Raw genomic sequence first — 22,915 nt, 5'->3', positions numbered from 1 at the left:
GAGCACAGACTTCTGCATAACGCATAATCCCTCCTCAGGGCAAAAATTAAGAACTCTGATTTGTTGATTCTCTTATGCGTTGTGTATTATGCATTATGCAGAAGTCTGTGCTCTGGCCCTATTGGTTACATACATTGTGACGTTATTTCTGAGAGAATAACGTTCACGATTTACGTTTATCGTATCTGAGAGATGGTATTATAAAAACCCCCTAGTAATATTTCTAGCAACCGTATAGAATACTGTGCCTCAGTCAACCACTGTTAATGTATCACTGCTTAATAATAAGTGCTTTGTGTGTGTTACCACATAATAAATACAATGAATATAGTTATAAAATATAGAATATATAGTTATAGAATATAGCTATAATTAATAAAATATTCTCATCATGTTATATAAACGATTCAAATGAAATTTAAATATATATTTAGATTATTTGATTTAAATATATATGTATATATACATATATATTTAATGTTTAAGTATATTCGTATAATTCACGTAAAATATAAGTTAGGTTACACAATACTCTTATGAAATTACTTGACAAATAAGAAAATGCCTATGGCTGCTATGTGACAAATATGTAATCTTAGAAATGAGTTACTCTTTTAACTCGTAGAAACGACTAAACATGATACTTTAATATAAGTAGAGGTAGGAATCATATATAAACTTTGGTCATTTTATATCGTTTGAAAGCAAATAGCAAGTTCTTCAAGATGCAGTTTGAAGTATTTGAAGTATTTGAAAGTTTAAGTCCTTAAGTTTTTAAATCCTTGAGCATTTGGAGTGCATCTTGACGTATCTAAAATGCTTTAAAATTGTTACTAATATTATTAGTTTCAGCAGCGATTCTTAAGCATAAGATAAGACTACAAGGAGTTTTTATAATACATTGCGATATTATATATTTTTAGTATGATCAAGAAATATATATCGTTAAGCATTAATACGTACATGTTTGTTCTAAAAATATTAGTATTCATGAGTGCTCTATATTTTTACCGCTTTTTCATTTCGTGTATTCTCAAATTTTTTTTTTTCAATATATATGAATACTGTATACGTTGTGTTATATATTGTATACCAACATTGTATCTCAACATCGTCAAACATAGGATAAATATGCATATTCATAGCATTTTGTATTGCATACATCCTAAACAACAAGTCGAGTCTATAAGTTGTCACTAAATATAAACTAGAGGTACGTACACTGATTGAACATTTTCGACCTTCGAGTTTTTCTATCTCTCTCTTACACATAACGATCTTTTAAAACTTCTAGTTTCTCACCATGGTTATCTTAATAGATAACGTCAGAAACGAGAGAAGTTTTGCTCTGTATAGTAGTAGTATACGGTATAGAATCGTATAATTGTAGTGAAATATGTGGATTAACAATGAAATTTGATCACGATAACTTTAAGCCTGTTTAGTGGTCAATTAGAGCAACAGAAAAGATCTTTTCGAAATATTTTACAATTATATTCAGCTCGCGTCTTTTTATTATTTCAGCATATTTTGCAAAAATCTTGTATCTGTATTTTCTCTTGTGTAACATAAATTTACACAGTTACAACGAATAACCAGGAATATTAAGCTGAAACTTACCACGAGTCTCTTCTCGCTTAAAAACAGATACGAATGTATATTTGTGCGCAAGCAGAGTATATTTTTCTACCAATCTAAACCTCTTATTGCACTTCATACCGAATCGGTATTGTGTGTGCGTGTCAGTTTATATAATTATAATAATCCTTGACGGAAGCTTGTAATTTTTGGTTAATGCGTGTGTCTATCGGTTGTAATTTCGTACTAATACATTCTCGCACGTATTTACGTAGATATATTCGTATAAATTTATCTCTCTCGTTCCCTTTATTGTTATTTGTGTCCCAACTCTCGGTCGTGTCTTGTTTAAAATTTCACGTCAATGTTATTCTAACGATCAGGGCGAGAAGCGGGATCTGTTGGTTGGTCGTCGCGGGACACATCATTTGTTCGCAACATTCTCAACACGACAAATCCTGCTTCGTTTTATCACAATCTTTTCAACTTGGAATATTTATATGGTGTTTATGTATCGCGCGATTAAACGCGGGACGGAATATATAATACGAACGGAAGTAACATCAGGATAGATAAGAAAGGTAACGTGAATTTTGTTGCGATCTTTGTACTGTACGCGAACGAATGTATGTTTCTCGTGTCTTTTTTTCGCAGATGGATTTTTCACCATGCCTGAAAATCACCACGACAATTACAGATATCTGCACGGGCATACCCGTCTTTCAAGTGCCGATTATTCTCTTCAAGTTCGACTCTGCAGCAAATAATTGGCTCGTTGTAGCAATCAGGTGTGTATTTCGCGTCTCGTGCATGTACCTTTCTTGTATGTACATATCTCAGAATTGAAAAAGACGTTTTTAAGATGTTCAAAAACAATGTAGGACGTCTTTAAAACAACTTTTAGAAGCCTGTCCAGAGTCTCCAGAGACATCGAAACAATTTTATCCCCAGCACCGGCTTTCGTAAACATTCAAATTCAGCTCGGTTTGTCACAGTAACGATCGATGTCGGGACGTAAAAGTTTGCCGTAATTCGAAAGAATCAAGTCCACACTCTTATTTTTACGCCGACGAATTATCGGCAATGCGCGGCGGTCGGCATATTCTCCGTCGATTCGCTTCGACGCGTTCGAACAAGCACCGAGAAGCGGGTGGCCTGGCCGTTTAAATTTTGACTCTATCGAGCTGGACTTTTTTTTCTTTCTTTTCCGTCGTAGCGCAACAGGAGTGGACGGTAGCTGCACGGATCTCACGGACAATGTGGGAGGATCTCTTGGCGCGGGATTGTACAAGATTCTATATGACGTGAAGGGACAATTCCAGACACATAATATAGACATGCCGCTGTTCGGGATAATCGAAGTAGTATTCTTCGCGAAGCAACCGTATGACCATTATAACTTTAGACTGTTGGTGAGTTCCACCGGATACTTCGTATTTCGCAACATGTGACGCACCGCGCTTCTGGACGGTTTCGTTCGACGTTTGTGTGTGATGCGAGTCTGATTATTAGTGAACGACAGGAGGAGAGAATTTATTTGATGGCAAGGTATACTTTATATTCGCATGCGAGTTGACTACGAGGGAATAGTTAGTTTTTACGTAGCTTCTGTACTATACGTAAAGATCTACGCTACAAGACGTTTTATATCATACGACCTTACACGTACAAGTCTATAAATAGCAAATATAAAACTGCAAAAATACCCCTAACTTGATGAGATACAAAAGAAAGTATCTAATCTGTGTTAAAACTATTACGTGACGTTGGTCCGCCGCCGTCGATTAGCGCTAAATGTGTGTCCACTTAATCGTTTACAACTCGCAACGAATATCGTCCTACGTTATTTAACAAATTTAATAGAAGGGCGAACACATTTCGCGCTAATTGGCACCGCGGAACTCACTATTCACATTAGACCGATCCCGGCTTATTTGCTCAAGTGTAACGTGCAATCAGCAGAAGAAGAATAAGGATGTTAAGTAGGATAAGTAAGAGGTTCATGTATAAAATTAATATAAATAATTAATTGGAAAATATTTATATATACTTTACGATTAATCATTATAATCATACATTATATATATTATTTTAATATATAATAAGTTATTATATATATATATATATATATATAATTCTGCAAAAATTAAATACTTATTTTTCTTAACGTCTTTACGCTCTTTCTGTGCTGATTGCGCGTTACATACGTTAAACGAGTAACCCGAAATCGATCTGGTGAGTGGCAAAGTGTCCGCGATTCCGAGTGTACGACGGAAACACTAGCCGTTGCATCGTGCACATACACTACACACACGAATGTGTTCCGTCTATCGAGGCATCAAATGTCGCGATATACAAATCGCCGTGACATTGAAAACGCACGATGTCACGCTGTATTGCGACTGCAAATGTCACGAACTCACAGGAGGTAGGCTCGCTAATAATAACCGCGCTCGTCGAGAACGCAGCGATATTTCCCGCCGCGAGAACGCCCTTCCTTTCGCCGAACATCGATATACATCGTCCGTGATTTTGACAATTCGAGAACGAAAAATCTCAGGATAGTCGCGTATCGCGGCGAGGTCCAAGCGCTCACAAATTCGTCCAGAAGTCCGTCCAGAATACTCGCACGATACTCGCGTCGTGGCGTATTTAACGCTACTCCGGGGGATCTAAAATCATTTGAGAGTGATTCGATTTTCAAACGGGGTCGACTTATTCTTACGAATCGTCGCAACTTGAACTTGATGTTCTTGTACCGAGATTCTCATTGGAGAGCGGAACATCGTCTTGGTCGAGGTCTCATCGCCGCGTTCACCGAGAGTGCGCATTTTTGTCAGCGGTTAGCTCGCACGCAGATATTACGCGAAGATGCGCGCCTAGAGACACGAAGGTTCGTTAATGCGGCGGTAGGTAGCTGCGGTCGACATTGGACGATGTCAACTTTGGCGGCAGGTATGTAGTGCCTCCTCCCGGCGCACCTGGCCTCGAGTCCCCCACGTTGATGTGAGACGTCGTTCCGCCGGTCGCGGCGGCGCCCAGCCTGAAACCAGCTCGATTCCCGTTCTCATCCGCGACGTAACTGCGGATGCAAACATTGACAGTTGGCGTTTACGATATACCTCTCTGACGTTGCATCAGTATACTTCTGTATTTACGTGTCTAACGTTCAAGTGCTGCGTATGAGAATGTATAATGTGTGGAACGTACATGTGCGGAAGAGCGGACGAAGCGAAAGCGTCCTATTGTTCTCGCGTAAAGCACGCTGTAATTTCCGGGCATGCGTGATATCAGTATAATAAAATCGCAAAGACGCGAGAGAGAAAGAGAGAGAGAGAGAGAGAGAGAGAGAAATCTTAGTGAAATAAATATCCACGAGGAATACCAGCGCGACCTTTCGCGCCTTCCTCGCGGCTATTTCGTGCTACGTCACCCTTTGCGTCTTCCTTTGCCTGCGCCGCGAGCGATGTTCTACGAATTTTGCGTTATCGCAACTAAGCGTGTCCTTACTTCACGGAGACGGGGATCCCTTCGGGGCTCCTGTAGGAGAAGTGTCCCTCCACCACCCGGACTAATTCGCCGTCCACGAGCTTGAAGCTGGCGATCTCCTCCCTCTCGACGCCGTCCTCGCTGACGGTGTTCGTGGAGACCGCCGGACTCGTCGCCACACTTCGTGCACTCTCGAACGGCGGCTTCAGGATCAGACCTCCGGAGCCGCGGGCGAACAGCGGCGCCTGCTGATCGGGCGACAGTTTCTCAGCCGGGAAGCACGCAGGGTATGACAGCAACCACCAGACCTGCAAAGCCGACGACTGGTTTCTGCAAGAGCGTCCTGACTTTTTTCGGTGAAGTTTTCACGAATCTGCTTCGCGCATTAACTCTTTGAGCCATGAATTTTTCCTTTTAACCGATTTTCTATAAAACTTTGCATCTAGGGGTTTTCAGTCAGATTTTCGAAATTCAAAATGGCGTAGAAATTTGGGTTTTTTAAAATTGCCACTGTAAAATTGTCGCTGTATTGAATCAGCCATCGTGAATTTTAAAAATTTGCTGATGGATTCATCATTAGAGACCCAAAAAACCCCTCAATACTAATTTTTCTAGAAATTGAAGTTTTTTTTTTAAGTTTTCCGTCCGATGTATTGAATTGGTCATCTTGGGTTTTGAAAATCTGACAACGGATTCGTAATCAGCGCCCCAAAAAAATCCCTGCGTATCAATTCCCAGATAAAAATAGTTAATTCTTCGCCTTACCATACTTTATTTATTCTAAAAACATTTTATTATGTTTACTTATTTACTATTGGCAATAATAAATTTAAAGAATTTATAAGTAATCACAATTATTTCACATTAGTTAGGGTCTTAAGAAGCTAGAAAATATAATTGCTAAGAAATCGATCATTAAAACTGCTCATAAAATATAAAAAACTGACGGAATGTAGATGAGTCTCCGGGTGTCCGCCTGCGCCGCAAAGGGTTAAAAACGGCGATTTCAATCTGAGTTCAATCACAAAGAACGTCCTGGAGGGCCCTCGGAAGTGCGGCAACAATGATTTGGAGCAATTGTTCGCTGAGAATTCAGCACAAACGCAAAAAGAGCTTGCAGAGCAGTAACAAACCATCTCCAAACGCCTACACGAGATGGGGAAGATTCAGAAAGAAGGAAAAGGAAAGGTTTCGCATGAACTCACTGAGAAGCCAACAAACATCAACGAGTGCGGCAGTGTGTCTTTCTCTTCTCAATAAGCAGCATAGAAAGTCTCTCTTGTGGAAAATTGTTACAGGCGATGAGAAGTGGATACTCCATGACAATCCGAAACGCAGAAAGTCATGGGTAAATCCCGGCGAACCATCAATATCGGTCGCAAAGCCAAAACACTCCGGAAAGAAGATTCTGCTCTGCATTTGGTGGTGGCGGTGTATGAAGGGTGTGATTTATTATGAGCTATTAATACCGAACACCAATTAATCCGTTTGAGTCAAGAATTGGAACGAAAACGCCCATATAGCATAACGCCCATAGGCAAAGGAGAACGTCCTGTGAAATTGTTGCATGATGACGCTACCAGGCCACACAATGGCCGCATTCAGCAGAAAAAGCTGCTTACTAAGCGCTTAGTGATTATCGTTTCTGATTCGTTCATTCCCCTGGATTTGTTAAAGATCTAAAAGAATACTCCAATCATAGATAATGATCACTAAGCGCTTAGTAAGCAGCTTTTTCTGCTGAACGCGGCCGTTGCTTCTACGACAAGAGTCATCACAATGAGACTTGGCCGGGAGTCTTGCAGCACGGCCGGCGTATTCATTCAGACATCGCTCCTACCCGATTACCACTTATAATCCGGTCGACGCACAGCATGCCTTGTCCGACACGCGCTTCAAATCAGTGGATGAGGAATCCGAAAATGGCTTGACGACACAAGGGCTTTTCCGACATGGGATTCATCAGCTGCCTGGAAGACGGCTTAAAGTTATAGAAAACCGCGAAAACGGCGAATACTTTGATTTCGACGAATCTGTTTTACTTTCTCTTAAAATAAACCTTGAATTTAGCGGCAAAATTTGGATTATTCATTTGTACACTTAATATTTTGTCACTGCACAAGCGAGCCCGCTTACTTGTGGACTTTCCGTTTCTCCGTCAAGCCCCGACAAATCCATTCCGCCCACAAAATGAAATCCGTTGCGAATCACCAGATAGATTCGCTTATCTTCGACCCGCATTCTCCTCGACGTCTGGTCACGCGCACAAACCTCTTCATTCACGCGGGTACGCGGCCCCCCGGGGAGCCTCGCCGCGGGTGACCTCGCGACCGGCGCGCCGGCGATCGCGAGAGTCGCGCGCGAGTTGGATAATCGGCAATCGCTATTCATCAAGAAGCGCGGCGGCGACGGCAACGGCGACGGCGACGGAGGATCCCTCGAAAAAGGACACTTTCTACTGAATCGCTGACCGTAGCGCTTCGGGGCTTAATAACCGGCCACAGGCGCGCGAAGGCGCGACGGGAATTTCAGCGAATCGCGCGCGTCGTTTCGCAGGCAAGATGAACTTTCAACCCCCCTGATACGCGCTCCGCACGCGGCGTCGCTATTGCGAGAGAGCCGTCCGTCTTTAATCGGCGGGACAGAACTGGTTCCTAAAATGATTACGCGCAGCCGGCCACACGTGTTATTAATCGACTTCGAGCGCGTGAGGGTGAAAGGGGCGGAAGAGAGGAGAGAGAGGAAAAGGTCAGGGAAAAGAAAATCCGCGCTCTCGGTGCGTCGCGACGCGCGACAGACTCTTTTCGACATCGACCGGCGTGTCATTAATGCGATTAGTCGTTTAATTATTATTAATCGACGTGATAAAACGACGGGGAGGGGTGGGGAAGGGAGAACGACTCACCGGCTGTGAGTTCCAAGTGACGTGCCGATTTGTCGAGTCTCCTCTCGTCTCGTCCGTTTCCTCGTCTTCAGTTCTTCGTTCTCCGCGAGGAACTTCCGCGAGCCGCGAGCTTCCAGCCGACACGCACGCGATAACGGACCGCGAATTTTAACACCCCGTTCACATTTGCGCTCGAGTACGAGCGCGTGTCAATTTGCGCGTCGCACGTGCGCCTTCAGGAATATCGATTCTTCCGGAAAACTTTTCTCCTGGAACCTTTCACCCATCGTATTACGCCGCAACACACGCGATGCCACGATGTTGAGGCTTCCGGAGCTGTCGGAGCTTCGTGTCCGACCACGAAATCAAACGATTCACCCGCAGGTTCGAATTAATAAAAGCCGCCGTTAACCAGGCCGCAGGCGCAGGTGCAAATGCGTCGCGCCACCCGATGCGACTCGAGGTTGCACGACGCGCGTGAAATTTACGAGCGATGTGCTCGCTCGAGCTATGAGGCTACGCGCAACAACGCAGCATCCACACACGAGGAAGGCTCCGACCGCGACCGGTAGCACGAGCGTCTTTCTCTCTCTCTCTCTCTCTCTGCACGTTCTCCAGCACGCGGGGAATCCCAACGAGGAGTGATTTACGACGAGGCGACGCGCGTCGCGATCTTAAGCGGCGGATTCTCTTATTTGCCTCGTTGAGCGCAGCGCCGGATCTTAAGCTGCCTTCAAGAGCAAGGCAGCTCCACTGCTCTTTCCATCCCCTTACCACCTCCGCGTCGAAAAAACGGTTAAAACGACGCGGAAACGAACCATTGCACCATTCTTATTGGTAATCGAAGCGACGTAATTAGATCGGTACGATGGTCGTAGTGACATGGAAGATCATCATCACTCCGCACAATGTGGGAAATGCTTGGCTCGGGATAACGCGTGGACCTTCACGAACGATTAAAATGTACAGCATGAGAGCGATGGATGGACTGTAGCTACTAACGATAGAGTAATTCACGACAAACGCGACAATTGAAATCATGCGAAAGGTTATGACAATCCTGCACTACGACTGTTTATAATAACGACACTCTTCCAAGATGACGCGAGTGCGCGGGCTCCTCGTGAAATGTTTAGCTTCTACAGGGACAATCGCGTGGAACTTTAGTCGCGTGGACGTTTTTCAATTATAAGTATCGTAGCACACACGGAAAAGTGAAATCCCCGGCCCTGCGGTCCCGACGAGGATTTTTCCTCAGGTTCGCATTATACAGGTGTTGAAATTTCTCCGCGGGACGTACCAGCGAGTGGACGATCCTGCGATAAACCATCGTGGCTGTCAGTTACGACAACAACGGCGATGACAGCGACAGAGAATGCAGCGGGGATGACGAAGATGAGGATGAAGAGGACACTTCGCACTGCGGCATCACCCGGCACGCGTCTCGATATATCGCGGCCACCCTGTAGCACAAGCAGAATCGTATACCGTGGTCCTGTCGGCGAATCCGTGCTCCTGCAGGTCCCCAGCTTTTATATACCTGGTGAACGACGGCGGACGCGTCGCTCTTCTCCCTCTCTTCGTCCTTCTCTTCGCCCGCGAAGAGGCGATCCGCGCCAACGGCTACCGTCGTCCGCTCGCGACTCGCCAAACGCGAACAATCGTTCGTTTTGTGCGTCGCGTAGGTGGGTGTGCGCGTGTATGTATGTGTGTGTGTGTGTGCTTCACGAGCCTTTAACATTGTTCTCCAAGTTGGCGAACCGACAGTCGAGCAGTCACTCGGGAATACGGGGATGGATGCGAAAAGCCACATTGGCGATCTCGAGCACGCGTCGAGCACAGTCAGTCACCTCAAGTGAGTTCTCTTCCTTCATTCCTGCGACAAGAATGTCAACGTACTCCTGCCCCATTGTCGTCCGTCGATTCTCATCTCTCGCTCATTTATCATTCGCTATCGTACGATACCAGTACGAGATGAGGATGAAAGATTACGGCACTTCCACCTTCCACATGAGTTTCGCAACGCATTCCGTGTCTGATAGGAAAATTTGTCCCCCGCGGTTATCAGAAAAGATGCACTTTCCTAACGAACACGCAAGATGAATTGCGAAATTCATTGAGGTGAAGTGTCGCAACGCGTTACTTTCCGATCTCGTTCAATTATAGTATATTGTTATACCTATAATAATAATTTCTAATCTCAAGCAGAAGTACCCGGAGTTCACATTATCATCACACGCAAGGATTGCGAAGACCCGACTGTAGCAACACGAAACCTGCCTCGACATTTTTATGAAGGGGAGATCCTTAATAAAGTCGCGCTCGATGGGGCGCGCGCGGCTATGGATTTATGAGCGAGGGTTAATCTCAGCTGTCCTCGCCGCTCATTACGGGAATAAGAGAGGAGCTTCGTCGCGGCGCGCGAATTTTATTCGCGGCGCGGGATAAAGTGACGTTACGAGGACATGCGTAAGCGAGCGCCGCCGCCGTCGCCGCGGCGGCGGCGGCGGCGTCGCGTATCCTCCAGCGCACGGTTGCACCTGCGATCGTGTGCGGATCGTCGCATGCGGGATTTATCGCCGGCGATTTAAAGGCCAGCGTCGTCACGAGCAGGCCGCGCGCGCGCGCGCGCGATCTGGCTCGTTTAAGGGCACGCGGACGAACACAATGCGATCTCTGAACCTTTAATAGGATGCGCCTGCCGCCGTTTCTTCTGCTGACATTTTATTTCTGTCGCCGCGCGCGATCGCACGCCGCCGAACCCATCCTGCGAGCATTCCGCGGCGACTCGCGAGCAACAGTAGCGATCGGCACGATTGATATCGGGATCCGCCGATCGACCGAGTCGCCTCGGAAAGGAAAGGTAAGGTAAGATAAGGTAAGGTAAGGTAAGGTAAGCCGTTCCATCACGCTTAACGAAGCGAGTCCTTTCCGTGCCTCCTGAGAAAAAGTGAAAAAAAAGTGAAGCAGATGCACTTGGTGCGAAAGGTTTTACCCGTCCTCAGTCCCTTCGGTCCCTTCGACGAGCATCATTTGTCATCTGACAGGCGCTTCGATCGTTATGAAAATGCCGCGCACGTTAATTGTCACAACTCGGGGGAACGATAACGTGACAACACGATTGACACAACGCAGCGACATAATCACGCATTACGCGTATACGAGATGACAAGAAAGTGAATTTCTGTTTTATTAGGGATACCGGAAAGCTTTCCCGCGTCCTTCGCTTGGTTCAAACGTTGCCATTTTTCAAGAGTAAGTTCGATCTTAATAAAAGTTGATATATGCAATAAAGAAATGTTGTTAATTATAAGCTGGAATTTAAATTAATCCTGAATTAAAATTTAGTACCCGTATCACAACCACGGAAATTAAAGGCTTCACTATTCGAGGGCATTATTTATCGGCATTAAATTCCGGCGAATTTCGGACAAACCGATGACACTCGTAAGAATCGAATGAGAACATTTTTCTATCGACTTGCACTTGACTTTTCCTCGTGGTGGACATCGTCGTTACGTCGTGCGGGAGGGAGGGAGATTGCCACGGGATAGCGTCTGTCGGACGACATCGTGACCCAAAAGTTCAGCGAGGAACGCGTGCCATAACTAGGAAGACAGCAATTCCCAGATTGTTCAATGTAACATAACGTAACGCAACGTAACGTAACGTTAACCGGCGACCGAGGAGATGCCATCACTCTCGCGGTTGCGTAACTTTGGCAAAAGGTTCGATACACCTCCTCTCTCGATGAGAGGAGAGAGACTCGCGAGAGGACATACAAAAATATCCTTGCGCAACGCCACAAGCGTGCACAAGCACGTACGCGCGAGATTATAGTCCGGCGCACGCAACTACGAGATAAATAAAGTATCGCTCGTCGACGAAGTTCGCGTGGTCGCGCGTCGCGCCGGTTGCACCGCAATTGTTGTCCAGTTATCTTGATTTATCTGTCGGCGCTTTTTTTTCACTCTCGCTGAGGCGGATAGTTGCAGCGAAGGAAAAATCGCCGAGGGCTGAGCGTCGGCACCGAGGGCGAAACGCTAATTTGCAAGCGTCATCGAGATTTATGTCTCATTATTTTTCACTCACGGGAGCCGATCGACGAGGAATTCAACGGGGCGCCGAACGATAACTCCGGGGGTTGATCGTGATTTATCTAACGCTATCTCTCTCTCTCTCTCTCTCTCTCTCTCTCTCGTTCTCCCTCACGTCAAGTAGAGTGTTGAAACTTCAAGTGATCTATAACTCGAGAATTTCATCTCGAATTTTATCTCGAACGTTTTTCTACAGGTAACATTTTCTATCGCGGCTCATAAATCGAGACGTCCGAGAGCGGCGCTTAAATCAGCGGAACCTCGATGGGTCTCACAGGGGACATTCAACGAGAAAAATCATTTTTTACTAAAGATTTTTCAAAGGATAAATTGTCCGATCTCAAAATTCAATCCGAATTCATCGAAGTAACAATGCTACAATCTTTCTGCCAGTGATTTTTATATATATCTGTCGCTACTTTTCATTCGCGAGAGCGCCGATGACCGCGAATCGAGAAGCAAACCGGAAATGATTTATTATACTTCTCGTAATAGATTACGCGATATACGAACAAAATGCGCGTGAAAAATTCTCCAAGGACAAGCGCGCGTTACCTTAACTGATGTTTATGCAAACGATTCGAAAGCGCTGCGTTTGTGAAAGAGTTTAGAGGAGCGCCGGACGTTGACCATTGGTGTACTCGATCATCGATTTATTAAGATTCCGCAATCTCGTTCGTTTCTTCTCACGGCGTGATGTACCCAAATGTCAACACCGCGGACACCTCGTCGTATCGCGTATCGGTAAGAAGGGGGGGAGAGAGAGAGAGAGAGAGAGAGAGAGAGCCCGTTAGATTAATCTTTAACCCGCGTTATTATAATTTCACGATCTTCGTCGATCGTTCTCAAGTGTGACGATCATTTGCAACTGAGCAAAAATCGGTGACTGTCGCGATTGAAGATATCCTCGCTGTTCTTACGAGGCCTTCCATCGGTGAAAGTGACGATTTAAAGGTTTAGACATCGACAAATCCATCGTTCGAAGCTATGTCGTATGAAAAGTGGTATTTCGCACATTTCACGTCTAATCAAAATTCAATTAGACTCATTTAAACTAGATAATGGTCGTGATTCAAGATACCGTCGTTGTTTTTTTTTAAATCTTCCATCGGTGAAAGTGACCACTTGAACATTTCGGTAACGTCAGGTACCTTCCCTGAGGCTATATGAAAAATGGTATTTCGGATATTTCACGCTCAATTAAAAAAATATTCAACGATGCTGTAACAAGTTTCTTTCTCTCTCTCTCTCTCTCTCTCTCTCTCTCTCACTGAAATATTACGAGTTCATTAAACGGAGGATATCTTAAAAAACAACGATGATACATCATTTTCGTTACTTGATCTAACAAAATGTACAGAATTACACAAGATGATGATAATGCACATGATAATGGTATCAACCAATAAACAAATAATGGATAATTGAGAGATGTGTTGCAAATAAATAAATGAAGTAAAACAGCTTCTTCAAAATTGAACGTCTCATGTTATTCTGGCTGCGATCCCTTCGCGCGGTCTAGTAACCGCCGCGTTCGTCGGTCGTTATTTTTAACTGAATCATTCTCACCGCATCATACGCGAGTGCATCGCGGACACGATCGAGGAGGGCTCGTGAATGAAACGAGTAACGGTATGCACGGGGGGCACGCGTGTAATGTGCGGGTATCGTGACTGTGATTACAGCTGACATACTTTCGCGTATCGATCGCACCTAAGCAGCCGGCTGCCTGCGAGCCGATAAGCCGTAACCGGCGCTCATTTAACGATAATTAACACGAAGGATCATTATTAATTGGCGAAAAGACGAGCGAATATAAATTGACAGCGCGATACCGTTGAAATTTTCCGGGCGAATAATGACGGCGAAAGATATACGCGGAATTACGCGGACGAAATAAAATCAGCATGGAAAATGTGTGCAAAGCGATCGAGACAACGGGGTAACGCTTGGCACGAAAATTAAGAGGTAACGACGAATCGAGAGACGCGGAAGCAAAAATACAGCCCTCCGTCTCACTTTCTAATGCGAGACTTTTCGTTGAAATGAAAGAAAATCGGACGATTCAGGCGATTTACCTGTGCGCGGTGCGCATTGCTGACCACCGTTATTAACGGGGATAAACCTCGATGATTCTCGATCTTACATCAAATCCAAAGGTTCATCTCGCGAGAGAGATTTCCGGACGTAGGTATTCCGATTAATTATGCGACCGATGCGATTAAATACCGCGCGATAATGACAAATCGATAATTCACGAGGCGTAAGTAACGATGAGGCATCGAATAGTCGTCGATTTCCTAAATGAATAGCGGGATCATGTGAGGCATAACGACGGGAAAGCTCTCCACGGGGTCGTTACACCGTTACGGCGAATCAATCACTGGCGAAGCGCCAAGTATCGGCAAGCCGGTTAATGTCCGCACAGAGGAGCGCATCTCGCATCGCGGATCTGGGACAGACTCGACTCTCGATAAGGAGACGCGCCATTACCGCGTTCGCAATATCGACTAACATAATCCAGTCGTCAGCTATTTCATCGCTCGGCTCTTCATGCTAGTCTCTTCGTCGGCGAAAGGATCGCGCGGGTTGCAAGAAGGGTTGCCAACCGCCCGGTTTTGACCCGGACTGTCAGATGTTTCAGATGTCTTGTCCAGTGTCCGGTTGATAAGTCAAATTACCGGACGTCATATGTCCGGTTTTTAAGTTATATCCAATCAATGGAATGAGAGGATTCAGAATTTAGCGACGTTTCTCCGTTTCAAGCGCCTACAAACGATCGAGCCCCACTCAAAAAGCCATCTAGTAGATGCTCTGCCGATTCATCATTCCATATATATTAAAAAAGTAATAGCTTATTATTTTATTCAATCAAGTCTTGTTTATAAAATTGTTTGGAAATTAATATTGCAAATAAATCCTTGTCATATTTTGTATTTAATGTAACGTTATGATTATTATTTCTGTCCGGTTTGGGTTTGTTACCGAAGAAGAAATGTCCAGTAATTTTTACGTATTTTTGGACTCGGCAACTCTAGTCGCAAGCTCGTAAGCGCCCATGATCGACGACACGATTGGGCGGCGAGAAAAGACGCGGGAAAAGAGCAGCGGAAAATCGCGAGACTGCGCGACTTTGTCTCGCGCGACGAGCCAGTAGTCTGCAGATCAAAAGTCACGTACGTATTAACTTAACCCTATTCACCGTGTAGGCGAACGCAAATTGGACTTGTAGCAAAACCAACATGATTTTCATATTCGCGTCATCTTAATCCTGACATCATTTCACCGTCCACAGTCTGTCGACTGGTGAATGAAGACGTTCGCTCGCCGAAGAAGAAACGAATCGTCTTGGCTTGCGAGACTTATTCCGCGATTTCACACGCAGAATTCCCACTCGAGACTGCTTTCCCGAATCCGCGAGAATGACATCCCACGGCATGTCGAGAGGTATTCCCTCCTGACCGCTTCGGTAGAAAGTTATTTGACCGGGAATGATATTTACCGGCGAGAGCGGCTGTTAATTATTATTAAGTCATTGCAACTTTGATGAATGGTGTGTGTGTGTGTGTAGAGGCATCTCAAATTACCTCGAATCGGCCACCTCGCGAGTTTGATTAATAATTCACCTTGCACAAGCTAGATATTCCTCTGGGGGGGCGAGGGGCGAGGGGACTCGGCCACACTGTATGCTGAGTCACTGCACGGCGAGGCACGGCGACATGAATTTTTATCGCTTGTCCCGTGGAATTTACAGCCATGCAATCGTGATTGATTTCGCATTATCTGAAAAGGAAGGACCGAGAATCCTCGAATATCGAGAGTTCGGGGGAGGCGGTGGTGGGAAACGGTCGGCCTCCGAGGACGGCTGATTCGTGGAGGACGCGTTGATTATTCACGCGTATCTTATGAATTTGTAGAAACCGTATCGTCCCGCGCAATTCACCTCGCTCATTCACAAAAATTCATCTCACGAGTATTTGCCAGAAATTTCTCGGACCCGACTCCGATACTCCGTCCTCGCGAGCCTTGCCGTTGGTGTCGGGGTTCACTTCATTCTTCATTCGCTCATTTCCTCTCTTGTCTCTCTCTCTCTCTCTCTTTTTTTTTTTAACAAGACATTTAATATTCGTTTAATATCTGTAAGCTCAGCAGAGTCAACATTTTGCGTGGGAACAGACGTTAAGAGGTTCTCGTGTGTAGGTATTCGCGCGTTTACAGATTCTTCTTCTCGTTTCGCACTGCGCTACGCAAATCACGCGCTCAATCACGGCTCTTCGCGGCACGCGAAATGTACGGATGTATCTGGATCCTTCGAGAGCCCCGTGTGATGGAGGACCCGAGTCCGGAGGATTACCAACACAAGCTGAAGAGAGCGCGTTGCCGGAAATAGAAAACGAAAAGGAAAGAAAGAGTAGGAAAAGTAAAGAGACATATCGTATCTCTCGCGCGTACGCTTCTCACTATTTCCTATACGAGGCTGAGAACAAATATTCTATCGGTATCTCGTTTTCTTCTTTGAAGAGCACAGCAGTTCTTTTTCGCAAGCGTTTCGAAAATAAAGAGAGATCGACGATCGAGCGGGTTTAGTCGCTTCGCGGTGCGTGCACCTTGGACGCGATACGCCTCGGTTGCATTGCACGCGACGAATATCGCGTGCAACCGGAAGATTTTTATACGACGTTTTGTCGACGATTTATCATCCAAAGAGGCATTCCGAGGAATCGCCGCCACGAGGAGTTAAGCCTTCCCGGTGACCCTCGACTAGTTTGCAACGAGAGAATTGCTCTCGTCCGTTGAAATTCGCCGATCGCGGAAGCGAAGCGGCACCGAGACGGATCTCTCCTCACTCGAGAGCGGCAGTTTAATTAGGAAAATAGTATCTACGACATCGTCCGAACAATCCGGTTTCTCTCTTCCTCTCCTAGATAAGTAGATTCACCTCCTATCTCTTCTCGGCACATCGCCACGTACTTCCGCTTCGCCGATCGATCAGGGTGAGCCGAGGGTAGTCGGGGTAGGCAGGTGATGCCAGAGCATCAGACACGCGTCTCCGCCGGATGTATTGATCCGATAGTATTGAACTTTAACGGCTTGAAATCTTCGCGACTTCGACTTCTCAGAGGTCTTTGTAGTCCACCTCATTATTCATGACCGGGCTTGCTCTGATCGATCGCGGAGAGAATTCTGATTAACGCAGGTACAATACGAGAATCATGGGCGTCGTGAGAAAAGTGCAAGGGGCCTAATTAAAATCACCGTCTCTCGACGAAATAAAATGACTGCTCACCGCGTCGGTGAGAGTGACTGTTCGATCGCCGTTTAAAAGCCTTCTTCGTGCGTCTATATTGAGAACTTGTGTTATCAATGTATTAATATAAATGATAAAAATATCAATACACACACACACTCTCTCTCTCCTCCTCTCTCTTTCTTTCTCATAAAATATATTCAATTCTCGTTTAGGACTACGAGCACAGAATTTGGGATTTTATGAAAAACTCACAAATAGTTTGCGCTTAGTCTTTTAAAACGAAGAATTAGCCTGATTTCTACAATTCGTCCAAACGTACAAAAATTCTGTAGAAACTTTAAATTGTACAGCTTGACTCATTGATTCGATTCTTAGTATAAAAATTGCACATAAAACGTACTTCGGCACGCATAAAATCGAAGCTCGATTAAAACAAATGACTTCGTACGAGCGAGCTCCCGTGAAGTATTCCGGCGGCGCCCATGACGATAATTAACAGAATGCACTCAGGTGCTCGATCATACTCTCGCCGATCGAACTCTCAGTGTGTTCAAAGGCGCAACTCTGTTCACCATGAGGGAACATCGACGTAAGAAAAGTTTACTCTCTCGATGATAGTGCGAAGAGAAGGGCCAATTGGAGCGTGAACGCAGTTATAGACGTGGAAACACATGCGAGAACTTTAAATATTGTCGAGAACGAGCATCGACCAAAGAGAACGCTGAATGCTGAATTTAATTTCTTTTCAATCGATTTCACTTAACCTGTTCTTTCTAATCGGCCCTCCTCTGCATTTTTTCCGTGATTTTGCATGGTACAGCCTTCTCTACGAAACAATTCTCTCGAAATCGTCATCAAAACCGCAGTATCGAAATCGAAAATCGAGCGCCTCGAGAAGAATTATTATTAAAAAGAAAAATCACCGCTCTTCGATCGGTGTTGAATTTCGTTGAAATCAAGGGCTAACTTACCGAATCGAGGGACGACCAATGGTTGGCCCAACGACGTCCTGCAAGAGACGTGTTCGGGATCGAATTTATTTAGAACAGCGTCGCTTGCTGACACGTAAAAAGCGCTATCCGTACCCGCGCGGAAACAATCCTCTTTTCAGCAGATTCCGTGGGTAAAATTAAGAACGCCATCAACGAGCTGCCTCAATCAGCCTCATCGTCCGCAAGTTCATCTGCCTATTCGACACGGAGTTTTCATTCTTCTACGTGCGTCACTCGTCTCGCGAACCGTTCGGTGAGGATATTTCGTAAAAACTCTAAAATATATCACGTTGAAAATCAGCTTCTCAAACTAAGTTTCTCTCGCGCATACGAAACGACAGAGAGGGAGAAAGAGAGAGAGAGAGAGAGAGAGAGAGAGAGAGAGAGAGAGAGAGAGAGAGAGAGAGAGAGAGAGAGAAAAGAAGAATTTTACCCACGAAAGCCCACGTACACACGTTCTTTCAATCGCGACTAATTCAAGTCAAACAGTAGCTAGACGCGCTCATGGACGTGTAGTGAAAACCAAAAGGGACTACATTCGTGAATCAAAATTGGAAAAATCGACGGAAGAATGCGCGTTGTTGCAAAAGAAGGTGGATCCAGTACATTTCGCATAGACAACGACGTTTAACGCGTTGAACACCACTCGTAGAGTGCATTAAAGAAAGAGCGATTGAAGCTGCCGCCCTCGTGTTTGTCCGTCGGGAACGATGGTTGTGTGTGTGTGTGTCTGCTGTTCGCACCGAGATCTAACGGACGAATCACGTGCCCCCGCGAAACTTTACATGCCTTGTCGCGCACTTTCTCTCCCTATAGTCGTTTTATTCATCATTCCTCTCTTTCTCTCTCTTTCTTCCTCCTTGCTTCTCTCTCTCTCTCTCTCTCTCTCTCTCTCTCTCTCTCTCTCTCTCTCTCTCTCTCTTTTCCTTTCTCTCTCTCATTCGCACACATTCTCACGCATTCTCTCTCTCTCTCTCTCTCTCTCTTTCTCTCTCTCTCTGTCTCGCTTTCGCTCGCGCGCACGATGCATCCTCGAAATCACGATAATCCTGACGATAATTAACCACGATAGTAAAAGCATATAAGCTATACAGCTACCATTCTGTATCTACAATGTAGTTTTGTATGTATAATATATATATATAATATATATATATATTTCTCTGTTTTCTCTCTCCCTTCGCTTTTTTTCTGTCCTGATCTCTCTCTTCCTTCCGCGTTCCATAAACGCGTCACAATCTCGAGACGCGGTTCAATATCCATTCGCGCACTGACGTATCCCACGTGTTTCATCACGTGGATCCCGAAATCCTGTCTCTCGTTTGGAAGCCGAGAGAGTATCCTGCTGAGAGTGCAATCTTCCTTGACAAGAGGGTCAGCGACCTGCCAGAGATTATTCTTCGCCCGTGTCATCGTTTTGCACTTCTGTCATCAACGTTTCGCCGATACCTCGCGCGTTCGGAAATAGCCTTCTCGTTTCCTTCGAAATATCTCTTCCATCGCATCTTCTCATCTCGCTGAGACTTCTTCATGATTACAAGATACGAACTGTCTTTTCAAAATCTCACGAAGAATCTATATTTTGGATTCTCAGAGATCCAATGTGGTGACATTCTCTCGTGGCTGAAAGACTCTTTTCATTTCCAACCACTTTCCAATCATTTTTCAGGTTGAACCTCGTCGACACAATCTCGAAGCGAGAAAAGACATTTTCCTTTTTCGAGAAGTGATTTTCCAAATTCATTCTTCAGGTCCCAAACGAACTACTGCCGCCATCTTGTCGTCGTCGCTTTCCTCATGCTCGGAACGTTCAACGGCATCCTCTTCGAGACGATTCTATCGTCCGAGAGTCCTGCTACTTCGTCGACGCGTCGACGTCTCGAGCCGTCTCCTCTCTCCCCGACGCTTCGAGTTGCCCAGAGCGGCGACTCTTCGGGTCGTCGAGGCTTCCTCCCGAGGAAGTCGCGCTGCGTCGTTCCTGAAGTCACGCTCTCGACAGGGCAGAGAAGGGTCCCGTCTCGCGTGCGCGTCCCCGCCGCCTCCGCCGCGCGGTCATTACTGCAGCACGCAGCACTTACACTTAGCCTTCTTCTTCAAGGTGACGTGCTCGACCTGCGACGCGTCACCCGGGCCCTGCGCCGTCATCCTTGCGACCTCCACGGTCGCGGTCCTCGCCGCGCCGACCTGAAACCATCAACATACGTATCCTTGTCAGGTACAACTGTGAAAAAATATCGTACGAAGAATGTAGAAATTACATAAATGACAGAATTAATAGGAATATAAAATTTTCACTAAAAGACACATTAACTTAAATCAATTCAATGCGAAAGAGAGTTGTAAAGTCAACTTGATAAAAAATTTCATAATCGGACTGTTTAAAATATAAGAAAAAAATATTTACAAAGCAGACTTTTCAAATTATGGATATAGTATTTTAATAATTTTAATAACATATAAAATACATACACACATTCATCTATACAATGTGTTCATCCTCAACTTCAAGAAAACCGTTAAATCGCAACATTCCTACAGTTCTCCCAATTTTACCGATTTTCCGAGTTTGAAGGAAGTTTCGACTATCGTTCGGCGAAGTCATTCGATCTCCTTGCTCACCTTTTCATTGACGGCCTGCTGATTGCTGACATTAGCGACCTTAGCTGGGGTGCCGTGAGCATTGCCGTTTTCTTGGCCGGGCCTCGGCGACGAGTTGGCGTGGCAATTCGCGGACTTGAGGAGCGGGCTGGTACTCGAGGGATCGTGCTCGCCGCCGGCCGACGTTTTGCTGCCGGCCTCGCATCCCGGCAACGGCGGCGCGTTCTGACCCGGGGTCGGCGTGATCGGCTTCCCGCCCTTTATCAGCTCCACGATCTCGTCAGCTTCCCTGGAGAGGTCGCCGTCCGGCCTGAACGGGTTGTCCCAGCCGCTGTCCGTGCTGAAATCAGAACACAGCTTCCGCATTCAGTACAGTGCCATTCGAAGGAGGATTGTCGTGATTTGGCGCGAATATAGTTCGTTCTTTCCTTTCTTTAGTTCATTCATCTTGGAATCATGTGGATTCATGTGGATCAGGAGTTGATTCGAAAAAAATAATTAATTAGCGTTAATAGAATTGTATCCTAATCGCTTATCAAGACCCAATTCGTTCGTTTGTCACGATCTTACGGTCTTTCGACGGTAATCGTTGGCGCGATTGATCGGTTGATTGACCGCATGAGGGAAGACGCGGATACGCGGGAAGAGAGCCAAGAGAGGGCTTCCTTCCTTCACGGCTCGTTCTCCCCGGGTTCCTAATTAAATTCCAATTCACGGATTGCTAATCGCGGGCGCACGCACGGCTCGCGTTCGGCACGAGGAGAGCCCGGGGCGTCGCAGCGTGCTCTCAAGCCGCGCTATATAGATAAGATAGACGAAGTCGCAACGTGCGCGGGCGGCTTTGCGCCTGGCAAGTAATTATGTAATTACCTTGAAGAACATGGTGAGCATACACTCGCGGCAGGTCTAAAAAAAGCTCTCACGCGGCATGCGATTGCAAATGAAGAAGACGTTGGCGATATCGTAACAGCAACGACATTTCGATATCATTGCCGAGCGTTTTGAAAAAAAAAACATCGATTCTGCACGGGAAGGAAATCGGGAAAGAAGGGAATAGATGTCGGATATAAATTTATTGATATTTGTTAAATATTACGATAACAAAGCTGGCCGCTGAAAGTTCCATTCTCATCCCCAAATAAATAAATGCTTATTATTCTGTTACCGGCCAAACCCGATTTCAGGATAAACTAGTTTCGCCTAGGCCAAACTAGTTCATCCAAAATGCAGTAGGATGAATCAGTTTTGCCTAGTCCAAACTGGATTCTCCTAAGCACACTAGGATGAATCAGTTCGGCCTAGTCCAAACTAGTTTGACAGTGCGCGGTGCATGTTTGTACTTTTGAGTACTCTCTTGCTGTTATGCAAGAGGCTTCAACTACTCACACAAAGTCGTCAAAGGGAGTGAAGAGAGAGAGAGAGAGAGAGAGAGAGAGAGAGAGAGAGAGAGAGAGAGAGAGAGATTCTTGGCAGATATTTTAAAATATGAAAGTGAAAAATCCACTTATTTTAATGTGCTTACTAAGGACAAGTACCTACAACTTATTTATGAGGTAGAGGAGGCAGATAAAATTAAAGAAAAGGCACCCCTCCAGCGAAGAAGGTCAACCCTTTGTTCTGTTAGTGGGAGAATATACTTTCCATCTTTTTCTTGATCCAATTTTGCGTTGTAAATCACATAATTTTAAAGAACTAATCGGGGATTTGAGTTTTCCAGATAACTGAATAGTTGTTCAACATACTCCAATAGGTTTTTATACCCAATTATTCATTTGTGATTATTTATAACAAATCAAAGTTGAAAAAAATGCTTTTTTAGAGGAAAATCGATTCCTCGGAGAATATTGAATGTACAGGTCTGAAGTTTCCACCAAATATTTTTCTGACTGAGTTGTACAAAAACATGTATTTTTTGCAGGTTAGATGTTTTTTTATATAAACAAATATTTCTACAAAAACGGCCGAAATTTGATTTTTTTGCATTTTTTAGCTCTATTTTCCTAGTTTCTTCATTCTGTATCTCCAT

The 22,915-nt window shown here is 45.2% G+C and overlaps 3 protein-coding genes across 8 annotated transcripts in view; 1 reads left to right on the top strand and 2 right to left on the bottom strand.

Moving 5' to 3' along the window:
- Window positions 1-477: 477 nt before the first annotated feature.
- LOC105186933 (uncharacterized) lies at window positions 478-3,607 on the top strand. Its single transcript, XM_011147468.3, has 3 exons — window positions 478-2,159; window positions 2,233-2,366; window positions 2,795-3,607. Exons 2-3 carry the CDS (start codon window positions 2,233-2,235, stop codon window positions 3,027-3,029), a joined length of 369 nt encoding a protein of 122 aa, XP_011145770.1. The 5' UTR covers window positions 478-2,159; the 3' UTR covers window positions 3,030-3,607.
- A 612-nt stretch (window positions 3,608-4,219) lies between these two features.
- Window positions 4,220-10,574, bottom strand: LOC105186932 (endocuticle structural glycoprotein SgAbd-1). The gene is made up of 4 exons (XM_025304124.1): window positions 9,492-10,574; window positions 9,252-9,414; window positions 5,089-5,375; window positions 4,220-4,660 (listed from the first exon to the last, which is right to left on the bottom strand). Exons 2-4 carry the CDS (start codon window positions 9,279-9,281, stop codon window positions 4,477-4,479), a joined length of 501 nt encoding a protein of 166 aa, XP_025159909.1. The 5' UTR covers window positions 9,282-9,414; window positions 9,492-10,574; the 3' UTR covers window positions 4,220-4,476.
- Window positions 10,575-19,497: 8,923 nt separating this feature from the next.
- Window positions 19,498-22,915, bottom strand: part of LOC112588053 (uncharacterized) — a 35,828-nt gene continuing 32,410 nt past the window's right edge. For all 6 annotated transcript variants that reach the window (XM_025304118.1, XM_025304120.1, XM_025304122.1 and 3 more), the window contains exons 3-4: window positions 20,911-21,229; window positions 19,498-20,475 (exon numbers count right to left, since the gene is read on the bottom strand). In XM_025304118.1, the coding sequence (XP_025159903.1) occupies window positions 20,347-20,475; window positions 20,911-21,229 (448 nt within the window). In that variant the 3' untranslated portion in view covers window positions 19,498-20,346. The remainder of the gene's footprint in view (window positions 20,476-20,910; window positions 21,230-22,915) is intronic.

The sequence above is a fragment of the Harpegnathos saltator genome, unplaced genomic scaffold (genome assembly GCF_003227715.2).
Source record: "Harpegnathos saltator strain DR-91 unplaced genomic scaffold, Hsal_v8.6 scaffold59, whole genome shotgun sequence".
In the NCBI taxonomy this organism is placed as follows: Eukaryota; Metazoa; Arthropoda; class Insecta; order Hymenoptera; family Formicidae; genus Harpegnathos; species Harpegnathos saltator.
Note: the sequence above shows the minus strand (reverse complement) of the source record. Positions and strands in the feature narration are given on the sequence as shown.

Coding starts and splice junctions, on each gene's coding strand:
- LOC105186933 (XM_011147468.3), top strand. CDS start 2,233: ATGGATTTTTCACCATGCCTGAAAATCACCACGACAATTACAGATATC. Junction 2,367..2,794: donor TGGCTCGTTGTAGCAATCAG/GTGTGTATTTCG, acceptor TTTCCGTCGTAG/CGCAACAGGAGTGGACGGTA.
- LOC105186932 (XM_025304124.1), bottom strand. CDS start 9,281: ATGGTTTATCGCAGGATCGTCCACTCGCTG. Junction 5,376..9,251: donor GCAGGATCGTCCACTCGCTG/GTACGTCCCGCG, acceptor TCGGCTTTGCAG/GTCTGGTGGTTGCTGTCATA. Junction 4,661..5,088: donor GGGATCCCCGTCTCCGTGAA/GTAAGGACACGC, acceptor TTGCATCCGCAG/TTACGTCGCGGATGAGAACG.